The sequence below is a fragment of the Antechinus flavipes genome, chromosome 3 (assembly GCF_016432865.1).
Source record: "Antechinus flavipes isolate AdamAnt ecotype Samford, QLD, Australia chromosome 3, AdamAnt_v2, whole genome shotgun sequence".
Lineage (NCBI taxonomy): Eukaryota > Metazoa > Chordata > Mammalia > Dasyuromorphia > Dasyuridae > Antechinus > Antechinus flavipes.
In genome coordinates this window covers 340,035,483-340,054,962 of record NC_067400.1, presented here as the reverse complement: position 1 = coordinate 340,054,962, position 19,480 = coordinate 340,035,483, and the positions used below count along the sequence as shown (strand labels likewise).

The following is a 19,480-nucleotide window of genomic DNA, read 5'->3' as shown; positions in this document are numbered from 1 at the left end:
TGGAATTTACCAGGAAACTGCTTTCAGACTGATGCTTTTTATTGCAATAATGCAAAGGACTGCTGTTCTAGAATTGCAAGGGGTTTTGGTTTTTGGGAGACCAAAAATCAAAACCAACCCCCCACAAAAACACTTTGGGGATCGCACTTTATAAGGCTGTGAAAAGAATATATGAGACCCATTGTTTCCCATAAAAATACAGACATATATAAAAAGCCCACTTAGGTTATTGATTGACCAAACTTATAAAGAAGGAAAAGCTTTTTCTTGAATAAGGACTACAAGCCTAGCTTCCTTTTTTTTTTGGAAGCTTTTCTGCCCTTTTGCTTTTTAAGCCCCCCCCTACTCCCCAGCTTCCTCTTTTCCACTAAGAATGATATGAGAAGGGAGGCTATTTAGAAAATGCCCATGTCTCCCAATTAAAAAAAAAAATTAGGCTAAGCCAGAGGGAGTAAACTTTGACACTTGGAGAAAAAATATCTTTCATGTATTTGAAGATGATGCAATTAACTTTTTACTAATAGGAACTGTAGCTGTTTCTCCATCTATAAATTTGGAAGGGCAGATCTGATTGGTCCTTCTCACTTTGTGACTGAAGAAACACAGCCAATAGCCACAGAATAGGATAAAACTACTGGTTTTGGGGAGAGTCCATGATCTTGCATTATCCATCTGTTTTATCCATGCATGTGTATACATGTGATTTAATTCAGGTACAGATAAATCACAGATCTCCCAGTCAATATGACAGAGCTCTAGTAATGAATAAGGAAATCAATAGACATTTTCAAGAAAAAAGTACATCTAAGTTTTCTCATAAATGTTTAATGTTCACTTAGCAGAACATTCAGATATATAAAGTTTATTAGTTACAAATTTTTACATACAACAGTCTCTTCCAATTGTGTCTAAAAAGTGGTTAGAAAAGACAAAAATAATTTTCTTTTATTATGCTTGGAGTACCACAAAACTAACTGAAACCAAGAGTTTGCTGCATTTATCACTATTCCTCAGCGTGGCTAAGGTTAGTTAGTCTGGACCATCTCAGTCAATGCTAGCAGAAAATAAAATATTCCTTTGAAAATCCAAAAGATCAGCTTCATGCTTCAATATTTTGAAGTTGCTATACAAAACATACAATCTTTGAAAGTGGCTTATGTTGACATCACTTTCTGAAGCGTTTGAAAAGGGGATGGACATGCTTATTTACAGATGGCTTGCTTCGAGAAGAATGGTATTCCATATAGACAGTATCATCTGCCCCTGACATAGAACTCATTGATCCAAAACGACGGGATACCTGAAGAGGCAGAATACACAGAAGTGAGCAGAGAGGAATGGGAGACAGCCTTTGCAAATATACTGAAATAGCTGATGAAACAGTGTTATCAGTTTCCCAGGGACAAAAGAGGGTCACTTTCTTCCATCTTAATCATAATATCCAAAAAATAAGTGCTAATAATAAAGTCAAAATTATGTCAGAAGTCTTAATTTTTGATTTCACTAATATGCTATTTTTCAGGACTATTCCTTTAAGGTCATTAATAAATAAATGAACTCTTAACTCAAAAGGTGTCCAAAACTATACCTCATAATTTGTTAGCCTGCAAGATGGGTGTTTTCCAGGGGTATTTTAAGCCAGGGAGAACACAAGAAAAGACACAATCTAAAGAAGTTTTCTCTATTATCTTAATTGATCCCTAATCACCTCATCAGGTCCTTTTGTGAGTGATAAAGAGAGGCTCAATAAAGTGAAGTGACTTGCCCAGAGGTCACACAGCTACTTAATGACCACACTGAGACTGAAGACCAAGAACATTTAAATACCTCAAAGCTCTTCATTATATTTTCTTCTATGGACTCAACAAATGGAATCATTAGGGAAAATCACAACTACTTCTTTGGAATCAAATGTTAAGGACTGTGTCTTTTGGATACATTGAAGCCTAAAATCCCAATGGACAATAATGACTAGTGCCTGGCTTGATGCCAACTCACCTGAGTGGATTTGGAGCCAAATTCTCCTGCTACCACCTCTTCCTCAGCATCCAAGTCAGTGGCTGCCAGGACCTTCTGTAAAAGTTGTTGCTGCTCTTCTTTTGATGAAAATGCTAATTCTTCTTCTTCCATACCAGCAAGCTTTGTAATTACCTGTAAAGCAGAAAGTGACAAGAGGTTGTTCTCTTTTGGTAGTCATTAAAATATCTTCTTTATTATAAACTTAAAAACTATTTTGACTCTAATTTACAAAAGAGGAGCAGAAGATTGGCTATGAAACTTAATTTTGTTGTTTTTTTTTTGCTGAGGCAATTGGGGTTAAGTGACTTGCCCAGGGTCACACAGCCAGGAAATGTGAAGTGTCAGACCAGATTTGAACTCTGGTGCTCCTGACTTCAGGACTGGTGCTCTATCCACTGTGCCACTTAGCTGCCCCAACTTTGTTCTTTTTTAAAGAGTATGTTAAACTGAAAAGAGAATAACAAAAGTGTCTTGCTATTTGTCCCCTTTTAAACTTTTTGTTTTCTTCTGAGATATTATTTTTTCATTTTCTACTTCTAGAGGTAAGCTTTATCGTTCACCATGAAATAATATGCTGCTTAAGAAAGAAGCCTAGAATGCTGGTTTTGTGGAAAGAGTTGTATGGCAAAAGAACATCTGATAACATAGTCTTAATTTATGAATATGACTTTTGGTACACTGTAAAAAGACTGTAAACTCTCTGAGAGGGAAATGGATTCATAGACCACAAAGAGCTAGTTGGCATCTTTGAGGTCTTCATTTGTAGATAGGCTCATAAATTGGGATAATTAGCCCAAAGGCGATAAAAGTAGTCAGTGACAGAGATAAGAATCAGAAAATAACAATAATCTTCAAATGTTCATACATTACTTTAGGTTAAGATGCTGGCACCTTATTAATATTTATAAAGTTCTCCACATCATACCTGTCACATGAGGTGCTAGATAAATGCTTATTCTCTCTTCCTCTCTGTTTTTATATTTCCTTTGTTATTTTTCTAAGGAGTTATGTCAATCTTCCTCTCTGTTTTTGCCATTTAAATGAAATCTTGTATAAAGCCTCATGACTCCTATTATAAAAACCTATTTTAAGAGATGAATTAATTATGTGTTGGACATTGTGAACACCAAAAAACAAAACCTGGTAAATTTTAATAGACAGGAAGAAGAAACTTGTTTTTGATGTGGGATTTTATCCCTGAGTCAACTGTCTGTGCAGGGTCAGAACAATGAGTCATATGAACTAAGAACAGAATTTGTAAGGGAAAGATAGTAAGGGAAGAATAATAAGGAAAGATTATGTTATACATTTAAAAATAACTTAATGCTGAATCAAACAATTATTGAAAATAAAAAATGGAAAATGGACCCCAGATATGATATCAACACTAACTGTAACAATTTTATCCTGAAATCTAATCAATGTAAATTAATTTCCATTAAAGAACAAAAGAGAAAATGTGTTAAATCAGCTGACATCAAACTTGCCAAAGACAATACCAAGTTAGAAAGTAAACTCATCTGTAAAATAATGATGGATAATTATGAGCAATATCATCTCAAAAAGAGGAGTGAAATGGCAAAAGGTTAAATCAGTTTAAAGAAAGCTTTGCAAGATAAGCAATAACATATTTGATGAAGATAGTAAGGAATCTGCAATTTTTAACAGCTTCTTTACTATTTCACAATTAAGTAAAAGAGTAAAAGAATATAAGATCCCATTGTTCCTACCGTTTGTTGATTATGAAGAAAAATTGATCTGGTAGAAGAAAATGTTACCTTACAGATTCTTTTATGTCAAGGTGTCAGTCATCCATATATCAAGATCTTTCAGGATTTCTTGGAAGATAGGTAACTATAAGGTATGCTTGCTAAGTTATCTACTACTTTGATGGATATCACAGAGAGTTTCTTTCAAATTCAGTTCTCTGGGTCACAAATTTACACCTGTATGGTCATTAGCTACTACTCGACAGAAGTTAGCATAAGAAATCTAGGTATTTCTATTAGCTATCACTTAAGATGGTTATTGAGAGGATGCAGTAAGGGCCCAACTTTTGAAGACTTGGGTTTTATGTCCTATTTATTTCATTTCCTAGCTTTGTGATTTAGGCAAATCACTTCTAACACTGCATAAACTTTTATTAGGCACCTTTTATGTGCAGAGGATAACATTAGGTACTAGGGATTCAAAGACAAAATGAAAAAGTCCTTGCTCTCAATGAACTTATATCATACTGTAAAAAGGAAATGGATATATATGTACAAACATATATGTAAAGGAAATATACATACTCATACATGAAATGCTGTTGGGGAAATGATTTTTTTTATCAGACCTGTGCTATAGAAAGATTTTTACCTATTTTTTACCTAGATTTTATTTACCTAGACATATTTACTTAGATTTAGCAAACCATTTGACTGAAGAGTTCATCATACTTTTCGTGTGTAAACATGGAGAGATACCAAGTAGATTATCATACATTTAAAGGGATTTATAAGCTGTCTTAGTCAATAACAGTTGATTTTAAATTTTATTTTCAAATTTCAGTGGAATGCCTCATGAATCTGGGGTCGACTCTGTGCTATTTTAACAGTTTTATCAATTACTTAAATAAAGGCATAGATGACATACTCATCAAATTTGCAGACAGGACAAAGCTAAGAAGAATAGCTAATACTCTGGATGAAAGAGTTAAAATTTTAAAAGATTTTTGATAGGCTAGAATATTAGGTTAATGCAATAAAATAAAACCCAAAAAAGATAAAAATAAAGTCTTACATGAGCTAAAAAATTTAATTCTACAAGTATTTTTTTAAACTCACAAAAGAAATTTAAGACTTAATGATGAGGAAAGCAAAAAGGACCATAATGAGTACAAAAGAGATTTGGAGGCGTAAGGAGATTTCAGGGTTCAGTATGAGTCAGTAGTTTGAGGCAGTTGCCAAAAATCTTCAATGAATAATGAAATCTTGGATTTCATAAAAATAAGTATAGCTTCCAGGAATTGGGTGGTGACAGTCCTTTTGTATTCTGCTCTGATGAGATTATATTTGGAGACTGTATTCACTCCTGGAGGCTACAGTTTAGGAAGGACATTAAGAAGCCTGAGAATATATTCCTGTATGTCAAAATTATCTTTCTACAGCACAGGTCTGATAAAAAAAAATAATTTCCCCAAGTTCCCTATCACCATCTGAGATAAGTATAAAATCCTTTGGATTTTTTTCCGCTACACAGGCCTTCATCCCTACTCCAACCCCAAATTTGATTCAAGATCTTGGCAGAACCTCCAAAGAATGCCAAACAGGAATACATTCAACTCATTTTCCAAGTGGCCACCAATTTTCTTTTTTCAACCTTGCCTCTCTATTCCACCAAAGAAATCAACCTCTGTCCTCTAATTACTGGATTAGAAAGGCCCCAAAGCCTTTTCTTCAAATCCCCAACTGAGTATCTTCCTAATTAGTTACCCAACAATTCATTCACAGACAAAGAAGGACTCATGTAAGGTCTTTAATTACCTAGCAATTCTCTGTGCCTGAGGTTTTTCTCAAGAAAATATTGACAGTGGTCACTACTACTCTCTGAAGATGAAACAACAGGCTTTCTTATATAGCACTTACCCTGATGGGAAAAGAAATCCAATGCTGCTTACCTTGAAGCTATAACCCTGATCGACCAGAAACCTCTGCCTTTTTGTTGAATATGCCATTTCCTGTGTATCCTGTGATACCAGTGAGTAAAAGAAGGCATTATACTCCTCTGCAACCATCCCTAGGGGACACAAGACAGTAAACATTGTGTGAAAAAAGTGTGTGACATGCAAAAACGTTTGTGGCAGCCTTTTTTGTAGTGGCCAGAAACTGGAAACTGAGTGGATGCCCATCAGTTGGAGAATGGCTGAATAAGTTATAGTATATGAATGTTATGGAATATTATAGTTCTCTAAGAAACGACCAACAAAATATTTTAGAGAAGCCTGGAGAGACTTCCATGAACTGATGCTGAATGAAATGAGCAGAAGCAGATCATTATACATGGCAACAAGACTGTACGATGATAAATTCTGATGGATGTGGCTCTCTTCAACAATAAGATGATTGAGGCCACTTCCATTTGTTTAGTAAAGAAGAGAGTCATCTACACCCAGAGAGTGAACCGTGGGAACTGAATGTGATTCATAACATAGCATTTTAACTTTTTTTGTTGTTACTTGCTTGCATCTTCATCATCTTCTTCATCTTTTTTTACTGGTTTTATTTGATTTTTCTTGTGCAGCACAATAATTGTATAAATATGTATGCATATATTGGATTTACCATATATGTCTACCATGTTTAACATGTATTGGACTACTTGCCATGTAGTTGAAGGTGTGGGGGAAAGGAGGGAAAATTGGAACACAAGGTTTTGCAAGGACTAATGTTAAAGAATTGTCCATATATATGTTTTGAAAAATAAAAAGCTTCAATAAAAATAAATAAATACAAAAAGAAAAAGAAAAAACAGAGGGTGATATTTTCTATCAACATGGCTGCTTGAATGGGAGGCAGACTAATCAACTACTTACATACCCACTCCACCAAGGCCATAAAGTTTGTACAAGACTGAATAATCAAATATCCAAAGAGAAACTATTGTGACAAATTCCATCCCACAACTGTATAAGAGGTTTGCCAGAAGCCTGACAATAACAGTCCATCACCAGCAAAGTCAGCAATAAATCAGCATAGCCATCCAGTGAGACCAGAAATGTATAAAAACATGTGTAGTCTTCAAGGTTCTATGTCTTGAGGAAGAAAAAACAAAGGGGTTCTCTTAAGAAAGTCTAAGGATAGTTAGAAAGCCTCGGATTTCTCAGAGAACTCCAGAATAGGGACTGGAGATATTTTGGAGAAAAGCAAAAACCAGTACAGCACTATAGAGCTCAGGACTGGGACATCTCAGGCCCAGGATTCTGAAAACCCTAACTGTCCTGAGATATCAGAGGGAACCCTGAAGATGTAGTATTCTGAACCTCAAGGATAAAGTAGGGTGTCCTAATCCTGACAGGTGAATATCTGTTTAGAAATTCAAGACAAGAATAAGTAGAGTCAATCACTTTATTCAAAAACAAAGTAGGGGATAGAACCAGACCAAGAATAAAAATCCAATTCAGGAATTAAGGCTGGTGAAGAAGTAAATCAAACAGAAAGCTAAAACTAGCACAGAAAAGGATTACAAATCTAGAGAACCTCCAAAGGAGATAGTAACTCTGAAACAACTATCAGTAATGACTCAGAGGGAATTTTTTTTTCCTACAAAGGGCTATATGAATATCTTGAAGGAATATTATGAAATTTTAAAAATAGAAATAAAATCTTTTGATAAATTAGAAAGAAAATGAAAAACCTTACCCATGAAATGAACTCTGATAAATCAATTACTTCATGAGATAGCAAGAAATAAAACAAAAATCAAATGATCTGAAAAAATAGGAGAAAATCTAAGATATTTCATATATTAACAAACTGATCCAGATCAAGGAGGGATAATTTAAAAATCATTGGATTTAAAAATCTTTGGATTCAGTCAAAACTAGGATAAAAAAATTTTAATATCATATTTTTTTTCTTCAAATTAAGTCTCTTCAATTGTATTTAAATATATAATTTCCATAACATGGATGAACTGATGGTGATCAAAGCCACAAAATGAGATACATGAAATAAGCTTTACTTTGTCTCTTACCCTTTCCCAGCCCCCACCAAATGGGCTTTATGATACATTGTTTCCAATGAATACTAAACAAAACAGTAAAGAATGCTGTCATGTCTATTTTAACAGTAACAAAGATAAATTGGGTAGCTACAGTCAGGAAGATTCAAAAACGAGGTAATTCCTGGAAGTCAACAAACTGTCCTCTGATTTGTTCTAAGGAGCTACCCTGTCTGTGACATTTCTCTTGGTAGAGTCCTGGAAAGAAAGACCAGAGATCACTGCTAAAAGCAAGTTGCCAAGATCTGTGACCAATAAATCTTCTTCACATCACTAACAATATAAGAGGGGAAGCAAATAATGAATCCTTCACTTTCAGGGGAACAATATTTAAAGTCCCGTTTTCTTCCACTGGATAGTTCTGGTGCTAAGACATTATGCTCCTCCATGAGAAGTTGTTCTCACTGGTAATGATTTGATTGGGGGTGGAGGTGAGGGGTAGAGAGAGGGAGAAGAAAAGGGGAAAAAAAAAAGCCTTCAGAATCTCCACAGTCAACGGTATCAGTTTTTAAATCAGTTTTATGGTTCAGTGCAGGGGTGGTATGTTCCCCACAAGACGTTCTCATTACAGGTAACTATAATCAATGGCAGCAAAAAAAACCCTAGCAAATTCAACTCAATTTTAAATCAATTTCAAAATCAACAGCTACAGTCAAGAAGCGGCCACTAATAATCCTATTCTTCCAAATATTTTCTTAGTCCTATGATTTATTTTAAGGAGCTATTATACATTACACCAGATACTCAGTGCAAGAAAATGTGGTCCTCAAGATAGCTGAATTGTGGGCACATGACATTCCTCTCTGTTCCCTTATCTTAAAGAAATTCTCATGTAGTTGTACAAATGGAATACTTTGAGTCAAGCTCTCTGTAGATGTCAATGAACACCTTGAACGCTTAAGACAAATTCTAGAAACAAGCTAGCATGGCTTTGATGATGAAGTTGTCAATCATATTTCTGACATCTTCCACCCTTCATTCTTGGTTGGGATTGGGATTCCTTTTCAGGATGCTGGGCTTCAGATACAAAAGACTATATTGGAGTGGAAAATTGGTGGCTGGCTGCTTCCTCTTTGGAACTGTCCAGAATATGGCCTGTGGACCCACAGCTATTGTCACTAATGGTACCTGAGTGTTACTGTCCTGAGCAGACTCCTGAGAGTTATATTTCAAGAAACCGTAAATGAAAACTTCTCAGATCAAAGGACAAAGTGAAGAGAGAGAGAATCCACCAACCATCTTGTGAAGGAAACTCAAAAAGGACAAATTCCAGGAATGTCAATTTAAATCTAGAGCTTCTATATAAAAAACAAAAAAAAATAAGCAAATAAATAATTACTTCAAATAATCATAAAGTAGTGGCTCAAGTACAAAAGGACCATAATAAGAATCATATAAAGCTGGTAGTTACTACTACTAAAACTGAGATGAATTCTTTGGAATACAATATTCCAAAGGCAAAAGATTATAGCCTTACACCAAGAAATAACTTACTCTGAGCAAAGCTAAGTATAATATTGTAGGGGAAAAAATGAACCTTTAACAAACAGAAGAGTTTCAAGCATTTCTGATGAAAAAACCAAAAAGACTCAAGCTGAATAGTAGGAACTTCTGAGGTACAAACGTTAATTCAGAGACTTAGAGGTATATGTATTTGAACAACTGGAAGGAACTGTTTGCTAATGTGGTGCCTCTCTACGGAGACTGAAAAAAAATGATAATTCTTTCAGAATCTTAATGTAATCCAAGAATTTTGAGGGAATTAAATAAGAAAAATAGAGAGCCTACAAAAATAGATTGGTTCACTTTTGAGGGTGTGAAGAAAGGAATTACAAAGATTGGTAAAAGGGGATGGAATTTTGTTATTTCTCTTAAATTGGGATATATGAAAGGAAGAGTATACATATCAACAATGGAGGAAGAGATGGGTGAAGGGGCATCAGATGACACACTAATCTGAAATGGATAAATAAAAAGTTACACAAAATTTGGTTTTAAAAATTTTTTCAAAGTGAATAGAGAAACAAGTGGGGATGAAAAAGGGAAATTAAGAGGGAAAATACCAGGGAGGGAAGAGCTGCAAGTAAACAAAAATTCTTGATTTCAAGGAAAAAAAGTAAAGAACTAGAACATAAGGCAGTATCTTCAAGTACCTCTCAGACAAATGGCCAACAGCTGAACAAACTGTGACATATGAATTTATCAAAATATTATTGTGCAGTAAGAAATGACAAGAGGGATAAATTTCAGAGAATCCTGGGTAGAATGCAGAGTGAAATGTGCAGAACCAGGAGTACAATTTATGCAAAGTCAGTAATACTGTAAAGTAAAAGAATTCTGAAACTCTTAAGAACTCTGATCAAAGAAAATGATCAACTATGTGTTTAAAAGATCTACAAATATATTTTAACATTTTATTTTCTCTGAATTCCAGTAAAATAATTTTTTACATTTGTTTTTTAGAATTTTGACTTCTAGATTCTTATTTTTCTTCCTTACCCCCACCCCAACTGAGAAGGCCCATGTAAAGTTGTGCAGAACATTTCTATGTCATGTGGCAAAAGAAAAGATTCTTCCCAGCCCCCCAAAAAAAACCCTCAAGAAAAAAAAAAGGGAAACAAAAAAAGTATGCTTCAGCCTGTATTCAGATACAAGCAATTCATTCTCTGGGTATGGGTATGGGTATAAATATAAATATTTATATATATGTAGGTTCTTTTCCTTTTTTTTTTTTTTAAAGACTCCTTTTGGGATTCATGCTCAGTAATGGTATTGTTAGGTGGTCAAAGGACATACATGGTCTTATAACCCTTTGGGCACAGATCATATCTTTTCATCATTTATCAATTGTGAAATGGCTATTTTTTTAAAAACATATTTGACTCAGTTCCCTAAACATTTAAGAAATGGGAACTTCATCAGAGAAACTTGCTTCAAAAATTTTTTCATAGTTATTGTTAACTTACATCCCCCATTATTCTATTCTATTTCTCTTTTCACCCTGTCCGTCCACAAAAGTGTTTTGCTTTTTGATTAGCCCCTCCCTCAATATGGCCTCTCTTCTATCATCCTCCCCACTTCTAATATCCCTTTCCCCTTCTATTTTTCTGAAAGTTAAGATAAATTTCTATATCCATACTATGTGTTATTTTGAGTCAATTCTGATGAAAGTAAGGTTCACCTCTTCCTTCTATTCCCTTCTGTTCCTCCATTGAACAAACTTTTTTTTGACTTTTATGACAGACAACATTCTACCTCTTCCTTTCCCTTTCTCCCAGTATATTCCCCTCTTATCCTTCATTTTAATTTTTAGATATTATGCCTTAATATTCAACTCACACCTGTGCCCTCTGTATGTATATATTCCTTCAATGTTCCATAATAATGAGAAAATTTTTATGAGTTACAAGTATCATCTTCCTATGTTGGAATGAACCTTATTATGTCCCTTATGTTTTCCTTCCCTAATATTTCCTTATGTTCTCCTGAGTCCTGATTTGAAAATCAAATTTCCTACTCAGCTCTGGTCTTTTCATCATGAATGCTTTAAAGTTGCCCCTGAAGGATTATACTAATTTTTGCTGGGTAGGTAATTCTTGGTTGTAATTCTAGCTCTTCAGAATAGCATATTGCAAAGTCCTCTGATCCTTTAATGTAGAAGCTGCTATATTTTGTGTTATCCTGGCTCCACTATACTTGAATTGTTTCTTTCTGGATGCTTGCAATATTTTTTCCTTGACTTGGGAGTTTTGGAATTTGGCTATAATATTCCTGGAAATTTTCATCTTGGAATCTCAGGAAGTGACTGTTGGCTTCCTTCAATTTCTATTTTACCCTCTGATTCTAGAATATCAAGACTGTTTTCTTTGATAATTTCTTGAAAGATGATGTCTAGGTTCTTTTTTCTGATTATGCTTTCAGGTAGACGAATAATTTTTAAGTTATTTCTATTAGATCTATTTTCCAGATCAGTTCTTTTTCCAATGATATATTTTCTATTGTTTTCTATTTTTCATTCTTTTGGTTTTGTTTTATTGTATTCTGATTTCTCATAAAATCATTAGATTCCATTTGCTCAATTTTAATTTTTAATTATTTTCCCTGGAGCTTTTGTATCTCCTTTCACATCTGGCCAATTTTGCTTTTTAAGGCATTCTTCTCATTAGCTTTTTATACTCCCTTTTGCATCGCTCTCATTTCTCTTTCCAATTGTTCCTCTATCTCTTACTTCATTTTGAAAACCCCTTTTGCGCTCTTCCATCATCCAAGCCCAATTCTTATTTTTCTTGGAGGCTTTAAAAGTAGGAGCTTTGACTTTGTTATCATTTTTTAAGTGTGTATTTTGATCTTCCTTGTCACCACAGTAACTTTCTATGATCAGGATTTTTGTCCATTTTCCTAGCCTTGGTTTTTAACTCTTTGTTAGAGCTCTGTTTCCAGGGTGGAGGATGCATGGTTCCAGATTTCAAGATTCTGTGCAGTTATTTTCAGAGATCCTTCAAGGGACTTGACCACAAACACTCTTTTGTACTCTGGAACTGTGAGTAGAGTCCCTGCTCCACTATGGTTGCAAGTTCTCATGGGCTAAAACAAAAGAGTCCTTTCTCAGTGCTAATAAAGCTCTGGAAGCTGCCACAGGCACCATCTGCTCCTGGTTAATTGGTTTCCCAAGGCCCTCACAACCAAGTTGAGGCAAAGCTTTCCTGCTGACTTTCTAAGTTGCCTTTGGTGTCTTGGCTGGAAGATGTGGAAACTACTAGTACTGCTGCTGATTCAGAGGTCCCAAGGTCTGCTTCTGCTTCATGGGCCTGCACCAGAGCTGTGTGCTGGAGCTTTCCATACCTTTTCTGCTGACCTTTTAAGTTGTCTTCAGCTGGAAATTGTTTTACTCAGTCTTTTTGCATATACTGATGCTTTAAAATTTGTTTAATCGTTATTTAAAGGAATCTGAAGGCTTTTGGAGGAGAGCTCAATGAGCCTACCTTTACTCCATCTTGTTTTTTGTTTTTGTCGGGAGAGGTTTGTGTTTCTTTTACAATATGAGACTGACACAGAAATGTGTTTTGCTGGACTGGGGGAATAAGGGGGAAGAGACAGAAGATAATATGGAACTCAAAAAAATTTTCAAAAAATGAATGCTAAAAATTGTTTTTGACATGTAATTGGGGGAAAAAAATCCCAAAATATTAAATAAAAGAAAAATTTGCTCTTTCTGATTTAGGTATCAGCACTATACCTGTGTCATTTGGTAGAACTCTCTTTGCCTTTTCCCTCCAAATAATTTATTTAGTTTTGGAATTAATTGCCTTTTAAATAGTTGGTAGGATTCACTTGTGAATCTACCTGCACCTGTGGATTTTCTTTTTATAGCTTGTTCAATTTCTTTTTTGAAGATATTTAAATATTCTATTTCTTCTTCTATTAATCTAGGCAATTTATATTTTTATAAACATTCATCCATTTCACTTAGATTATCAAATTTATTGACATATAATCAGGCATAATAGCTCCTAATAATTCTTAATTTCATCTTCACTGGTGGTGCATTCACTTTTTAAATTTTTGATTCATTTTCCATTTTATATATTACTTCTTGTGCCTCAGGATTTCTAAGCTTCTTTTTCTTTTACTGCTGCCCCCCAAATAATTTTTAGTTTCAGATCTTTCCCCTTCGAGTACTTTTTGTATAGCCCTACAACAAGACATTCTTAGCTCTCTGGATTAGACTATCTGGCTTCTATCATCAGCTAAATTTCATACAAGCATTCCATGGGCAAACATCCATCAATTTCAAATTTGATGTGTATGACTGGATTGATGTTTTAATAGTGTTCATAGTTAACCTTTTTCATTTAACCCAGGAACTGAATATTATAGCAAATACACCACAAATGGTTGATGCTGTCCTTGAAAGTAGATTGGAAATATTTTACTACTGAATGTAAATCTTTAAATTCAAATATCCCCTGACTTCTACCTTAATTAACATAAGTCTTTACAGTAGAATTCTATAGGTGGTATATTCCAGGACAAGTTTCAGAACACAAGTATACTAGAGAAAAGATTACCTTTCTTGGCTCGAAGTACTCGTCCCAACCTTTGTGCCTCCTGTCTTCGGGAGCCACCATGAGAAGATATCTGAATTAGAACATTTGCTTCAGGCAGATCAAATGATGTGTCTCCTACCTGCAAATTTGAAATAGTTATTGAGGAGGGAGTAGATAAGAACGAGGTTTTGTATAAACAATAAAAATATATAAAGAACAAATCTATACTTTAAAAATAATTAGCTAAAGCATTTATTAAATGCTTATTATATGACAGGCACCTTGTTAAGTGCTGGGGATTAAAAAACAAGATGGTTTCTACTCTCAAGTAGCTTACATACTAATGGGGGAAAAACTACTTTAAATACAGGTGAAAAGTAAGGGCAAAAGGAGATTTTGGGAAAGGGGAAGTAGAAAGGATGGCTCCAAAGGAAGAAAACAGAAAGGCAGGGATTTCTGATGATCTGTTGGTTCTGGAAAGGGATTATCAATCATTATATTAGCCTCAGGATGGAGTTATCCTCAAGGAATACTTCAAAATTCTAAGCCAATGTCAATTTTATCTACTCATCCCAATTTTTAAATTATCATGATGATAGCATTATCACAGACATAGGGAAAGACTACTGTCCTATTACATTTTCAACTTTTACGGAGAAAACCTCCTTCCTTCATATGTGCCATCCTTCATATGTGAAAGATATTATTGAATCTTTCTCCTATCATCAGACATACTGAACATCTGAGGTCAGTACATCATTCTAAGAGTTAGGGACTATATCCCTCCTTAGTTTTTAAGCTCTTTGTGAAGAAGTTTTATTTCATTCTTTGTACTCATATCTCCAAGGCCTAACAAAGTATCTGACACATAATAAGCACTTAATAAATATTTGTTGATTGATAAGATACCAGACCATCAATATGATTTTGTATTTGAAGCTGTTTTTTTCCAGTAACAAAAATCGGTTTGTGTTTAGCTATCATTATTTTTTTGACCCTATCCATCTTCTGAACAATGTATAAGATGTTGAGATTGGCTCAAGAGTTTAGTTTGTGCTCATGGACTACACCACAGAATTTACATAGGGAATTAACTTACAATCATAATCACATTAGCATTATGCTAAAATCTCTGAGAAAGTGTAGATTTAATTTTTTAATTAGATTACCACGTTAAACATGGTATTTGAGGACTTACAACCCAGCAAAAACGTGACTACTTAATTCAAAGTGTAAATCAAAATTTTAAAATAATACTTATGTTGGAATTTTTAAAAAGAACTTTTTATTTTATCTTTTATTGAAAATTCAGGTTTAAAGAATCCATGCTTTTTTTTCCCCCTTGGTAATAAGGAACTGAAACTAAAATATATGCCCAAAGACTGGGGAATGAGAAATAAATTGTGGTATTAGACTATAACAGAGTATTACTGAACTATAAGAAGTGAATATGGAGAAATGAAGAGAATTATGGGAAGATTAATGAAATGATGTGGAGTGAAATAAGCAGAATTTAAAGCAATTTGTATGCAACTTTAATGATTAAAAAAAAACTAAACGCTTTATGATTATAATGACTAAGCTTGGCTTCAAGTAAGACTTGAGAAAAATTTTTTCCTTCTGTATAATGGTGGAGATTGTTGCATCTAACATTAAAAATACTCAATGTACCATTTAATTTTGCTGGAATTTTTTCCCCCTCTTTTCAATGTGCTTTATTACACGAGAGGCGTCTGAATAGGGGAGAATAAAGGTATATTACTTGAAAATAAAGATTATAAAAATACAAAAGATATTAATACAATTTTTAAAATATATATGTTAAAAAAAATGAAAGAATTTTGAGTAAAATATAAGAATCCCCGTGTCCCACACTCTGTGAGTAATTCTTGGCCAATAGGAGGATACAGTATTAAGTAACATTAATAAATCTTTCTCTGATGTGTGGATTGGTTATAAGATACTGATAAGCACTAAACTATTAAAAAACGTTAAGTAATTAAATCAATAAAAATCCACTTGTGGAATATGCGAAGGCTATTTTAAATCCCAAATTGTTAAGTTTCAATAAGCTCCTGGAGAGAATCCTCCACTGGCCAACTTTTGTATACCCTGGGAATGCAAATTCATTTTGGTACCATCATAAACAAAACATAATCTAAAACGTAAAGATGCTGTCCCTCAACTCATAATAATACATTCAAAATAAAAAATTACTTCAGAGTTATTTTTTGCTGCTCTGAAAGCATAAAGAATAAAATAACAGTCTAGCCAGGGGATATTCATTTGACCAGTATAGTCACAAGGACAATCCGTATGTTCAGCCAAGGAAGTACTTTCTTCCTATTACAGAAATATCACCTTGAAGGACTCCTTACTTACTTTGGATATGAAGATAGTGTTTATCTTTGGATTATGCTTGAAATTCTGTAAAATCTGCATCCTTTCTCCTTGTGATGTAGGACCATAGATATAGGGTCTAAAGAAGAATACAGCTTAATTAGAAGATACGAAAATGATCTGTAGCAGTTTATAGAAGGTCCCTTGAAACTGGCTCAGAAACCTATTGTAAGTGACAATTCAGATCTGTGATTTCATTGGTATGGAAAATTCCTTTTACCCATGTAGAGGGCTTTGGTAATTTACAGTCTTTAGAACCTGCATTGAGGCACTGAGGGTTTAACAGACCTGCCAACAATCCAGACCTAGTCTATGATGAAGGTAGAATCTGAGTCTTCTTGACACCAAGACCAGCCTTTTGTCATTACTACTATCATTACAAAGTAAATCTGTACTAATTGGGTTCACTGCAACTTTTTGCTACTTAATCTCAATCAGGCCGTCATTGTGACAAAATAATCCTTTTATATATCCTTAAATAAGTCACTATCCCACTCAGCGCACAAAGGTTTTCCAATCTTTTTCAGCTCTCCTCAAATTTTCCCTGGCTTCCCCTCTCCACTCCTGGCTGAGAATTGCCTTTCATATTTCATTGAAAAATGATGAAGTTCTTTACAGAACACTCTTCTGTTCCTGAGCTCCCGGCACACACATGGCTACCCCTCCCTCACCTTCTCCTTCATTTCATGTCACATAGATGGCCCTGTTCTTGCCAAGACAAACCTGTATGCAGACACAAGGGCACATTTTACCTTGTCCTTTCCAGAACATTGCCCCCTGTATCATCCTCATTCTTTAATTCCCACCTTTATCATCCCCACTTACTGTAAGTAAGATCTCCTGTCTACGGGATGATTCCTCACCTGATCACAAATGTACCCATTACTTTTCTCAAATCCCACCCTTGACTGTTCTACAGCCTTTGATCACATCATCCCTCTCCACTCCCATTCAATACCAGTAGCTCCCTACTGCCTCTGGATCAAATACAAAGATTCGGATTTGAGATTCCTGTATAAAATCCTCTGGCCTCCATAATCAGTCTATTTCTAGTTTTTCACTTGGCTTATACCTTACTCCATTGCACATATTTCTATTTTTCATTACAAGCCAAATCAACCAAACTATTTCCATAGTGTTGAAAGTCTGATTAAGCTCAGATTATGGGGTCAGAAAGACCATGTCTGTACTGAGATCCTACATAAATAAAAGTCTTGAACTTAGTCAATCTAATTTAGTTTCACCTAAGAGATCCCACATCTGCATAAATCCAGATATCAACACACTAAATTGACTACTGTTTTCTGAGATCATGTTTTGTCTCTGAGGAAGACAGACATAGGAGACAAAGGAAGTTCAGTGCTAATATTTTCTATGTCACCAGTACTACATTTGTTTTTGTTACATTTGGAGTTAAGTCCTCAGAACACCCAGCCTTTTACTGCAATCAGTGGAATGTGCAGAACCCAGCCTGATTCTAAGAAGCAACAAACACTCACTAGAACTTTTTATTTAAAGCATAAATATTCTTACATTTCCTCAAAAACTATTTATTATAGCTATCCAATACTTTTGCACTACATAAGGTACAGGTATACTCAAAGCATTATGATAGACTATAAAATTTTCAGGCCTTGAAAAGCTCTGGAAAGAGCTGATTTTATATACTTTTTACACAGACACACATTCCCCCTTTCATCCCTTCCTCCCCCCCGCCCTCCCCCAGTGGTACAAAAGATTCCCTGAGGTGAAGGAAGTTTTCAATCATATTTTCCAAACTTACTTGTTCAGCCGGATAGCATATTCCTTCAGGGCAAAGACATTGTCTGCAAAAACGATGATCTTGTCATTCCTGCGTTCATGGAATTTGATCAGAAACTGGCAGGCTCTGAATTTGTTGGGGTTCATGGTGTATAATAATATCCGCTTCTTAGTCTTGATTGCCACATACTCCCTATAAAATTCAGGAGACATTGGGCACCAAACCTAGAATGAAACAGGAAGACAGCTATATTCTCTCAAGACCAACATCATCCTTAGTCACACCTTTGTGACCTTAAGGTCTGGGCCCAAGTTACCTTATCTTTAAAAGGAGAGGTTTGGACTAAATGCCCTCCTAAAGTATCTTCCAATTCTAATCCATAATCCCAAAGGAAAAGTGTTGCCATTAGAAGTCATGCACTAGTTGCACGATTAACAAGTATCTTTGATGAGATCTGAACTCAGGTTTTTCTGACTTCAAGTCCAGTGGTCTATTCACCATCCCAAGCTACCTCTAAAAACTCTGAAGCACATTACCATATACCCATTAGTCAAAGATTGCTAAAAATTAGACAAGTTAATGGTAGTGGAACTAGACAAAATCAGGCACACTCATGCACAACTGATAAAGACTGTGAATTGGTATAATTTTTCTGGAAAGAAAAATAGAATTATACTATAAAAGCTACAAAACTACTTATACTCTTTGCTTACTACTTGGGAGAAGCCTGGACTATTACCACTCCATGTAAAATGATCAATAAAATGTGGGAAGACTCCAGGAAACATACATAATATGACTATGTAAACAAAAAGATGTCATAGGAGTAAATATGACTTTGTTACAACTTTATAATATACATATAATATTATAAGCAGACAAAGCTATGATTTTATATACAATCTTTTTTCGGGTATACATTTGTGTATTTAAATATTTGTGTGTATTAAAGATTGTTTAGTAATAAAAACAGAGAAATAGTGCAAAAGTATTGTACATATAGCATGCTTTGGTAAGAAAACAGGAAAAATTTAAAAACACTACAGATCTAAGTAATGGTAAATTGCCAATACATGACAGGGTTTTAGCAACACAACACTCCATACAGAAGCATATCGATAATCTATTCAGTGTATTATATATTCAAGCAGTTAGGGTCAATCTGTGGGAGGCCAATATATACTTCATAATAACTCTAATTTATTTTGATAACTTACAACTATCAATCTTTAATCTATGAAAACTCTTAAAAATTTATTCACATATCTATTCTCTAGTGCTACAATAGGAATTAATAAGCTACAACAGGAGAATTTGCCCAATAAAACATTGGGGCTCTTCCACTTCTAGTTTATAAAATTATTTCAGGAAGTATCAATCTTTACTTGCTGATTCCTGATTTTAAAGGCATTCTCTACATATGAAAAAAAAATTACATACAGTTTTATGCTTTTGGGGGGTTATTTTCTAGATAGCTTTTGATCTAAAA

At 34.5% G+C, this 19,480-nt stretch overlaps 1 protein-coding gene across 2 annotated transcripts in view; it reads right to left on the bottom strand.

Moving 5' to 3' along the window:
- Positions 1 to 805: 805 nt before the first annotated feature.
- ERCC3 (ERCC excision repair 3, TFIIH core complex helicase subunit) overlaps positions 806 to 19,480 on the bottom strand; it is a 39,140-nt gene continuing 20,465 nt past the window's right edge. Inside the window, exons 10-15 of one of the 2 annotated variants that reach the window (XM_051985694.1) lie at positions 18,013 to 18,215; positions 16,212 to 16,308; positions 13,851 to 13,968; positions 5,681 to 5,799; positions 1,999 to 2,151; positions 806 to 1,300 (exon numbers count right to left, since the gene is read on the bottom strand). In XM_051985694.1, coding sequence (XP_051841654.1) covers positions 1,166 to 1,300; positions 1,999 to 2,151; positions 5,681 to 5,799; positions 13,851 to 13,968; positions 16,212 to 16,308; positions 18,013 to 18,215 — 825 coding nt within the window. In that variant the 3' untranslated portion in view covers positions 806 to 1,165. The remainder of the gene's footprint in view (positions 1,301 to 1,998; positions 2,152 to 5,680; positions 5,800 to 13,850; positions 13,969 to 16,211; positions 16,309 to 18,012; positions 18,216 to 19,480) is intronic. The other variant, XR_007951940.1, reaches the window with a different exon arrangement.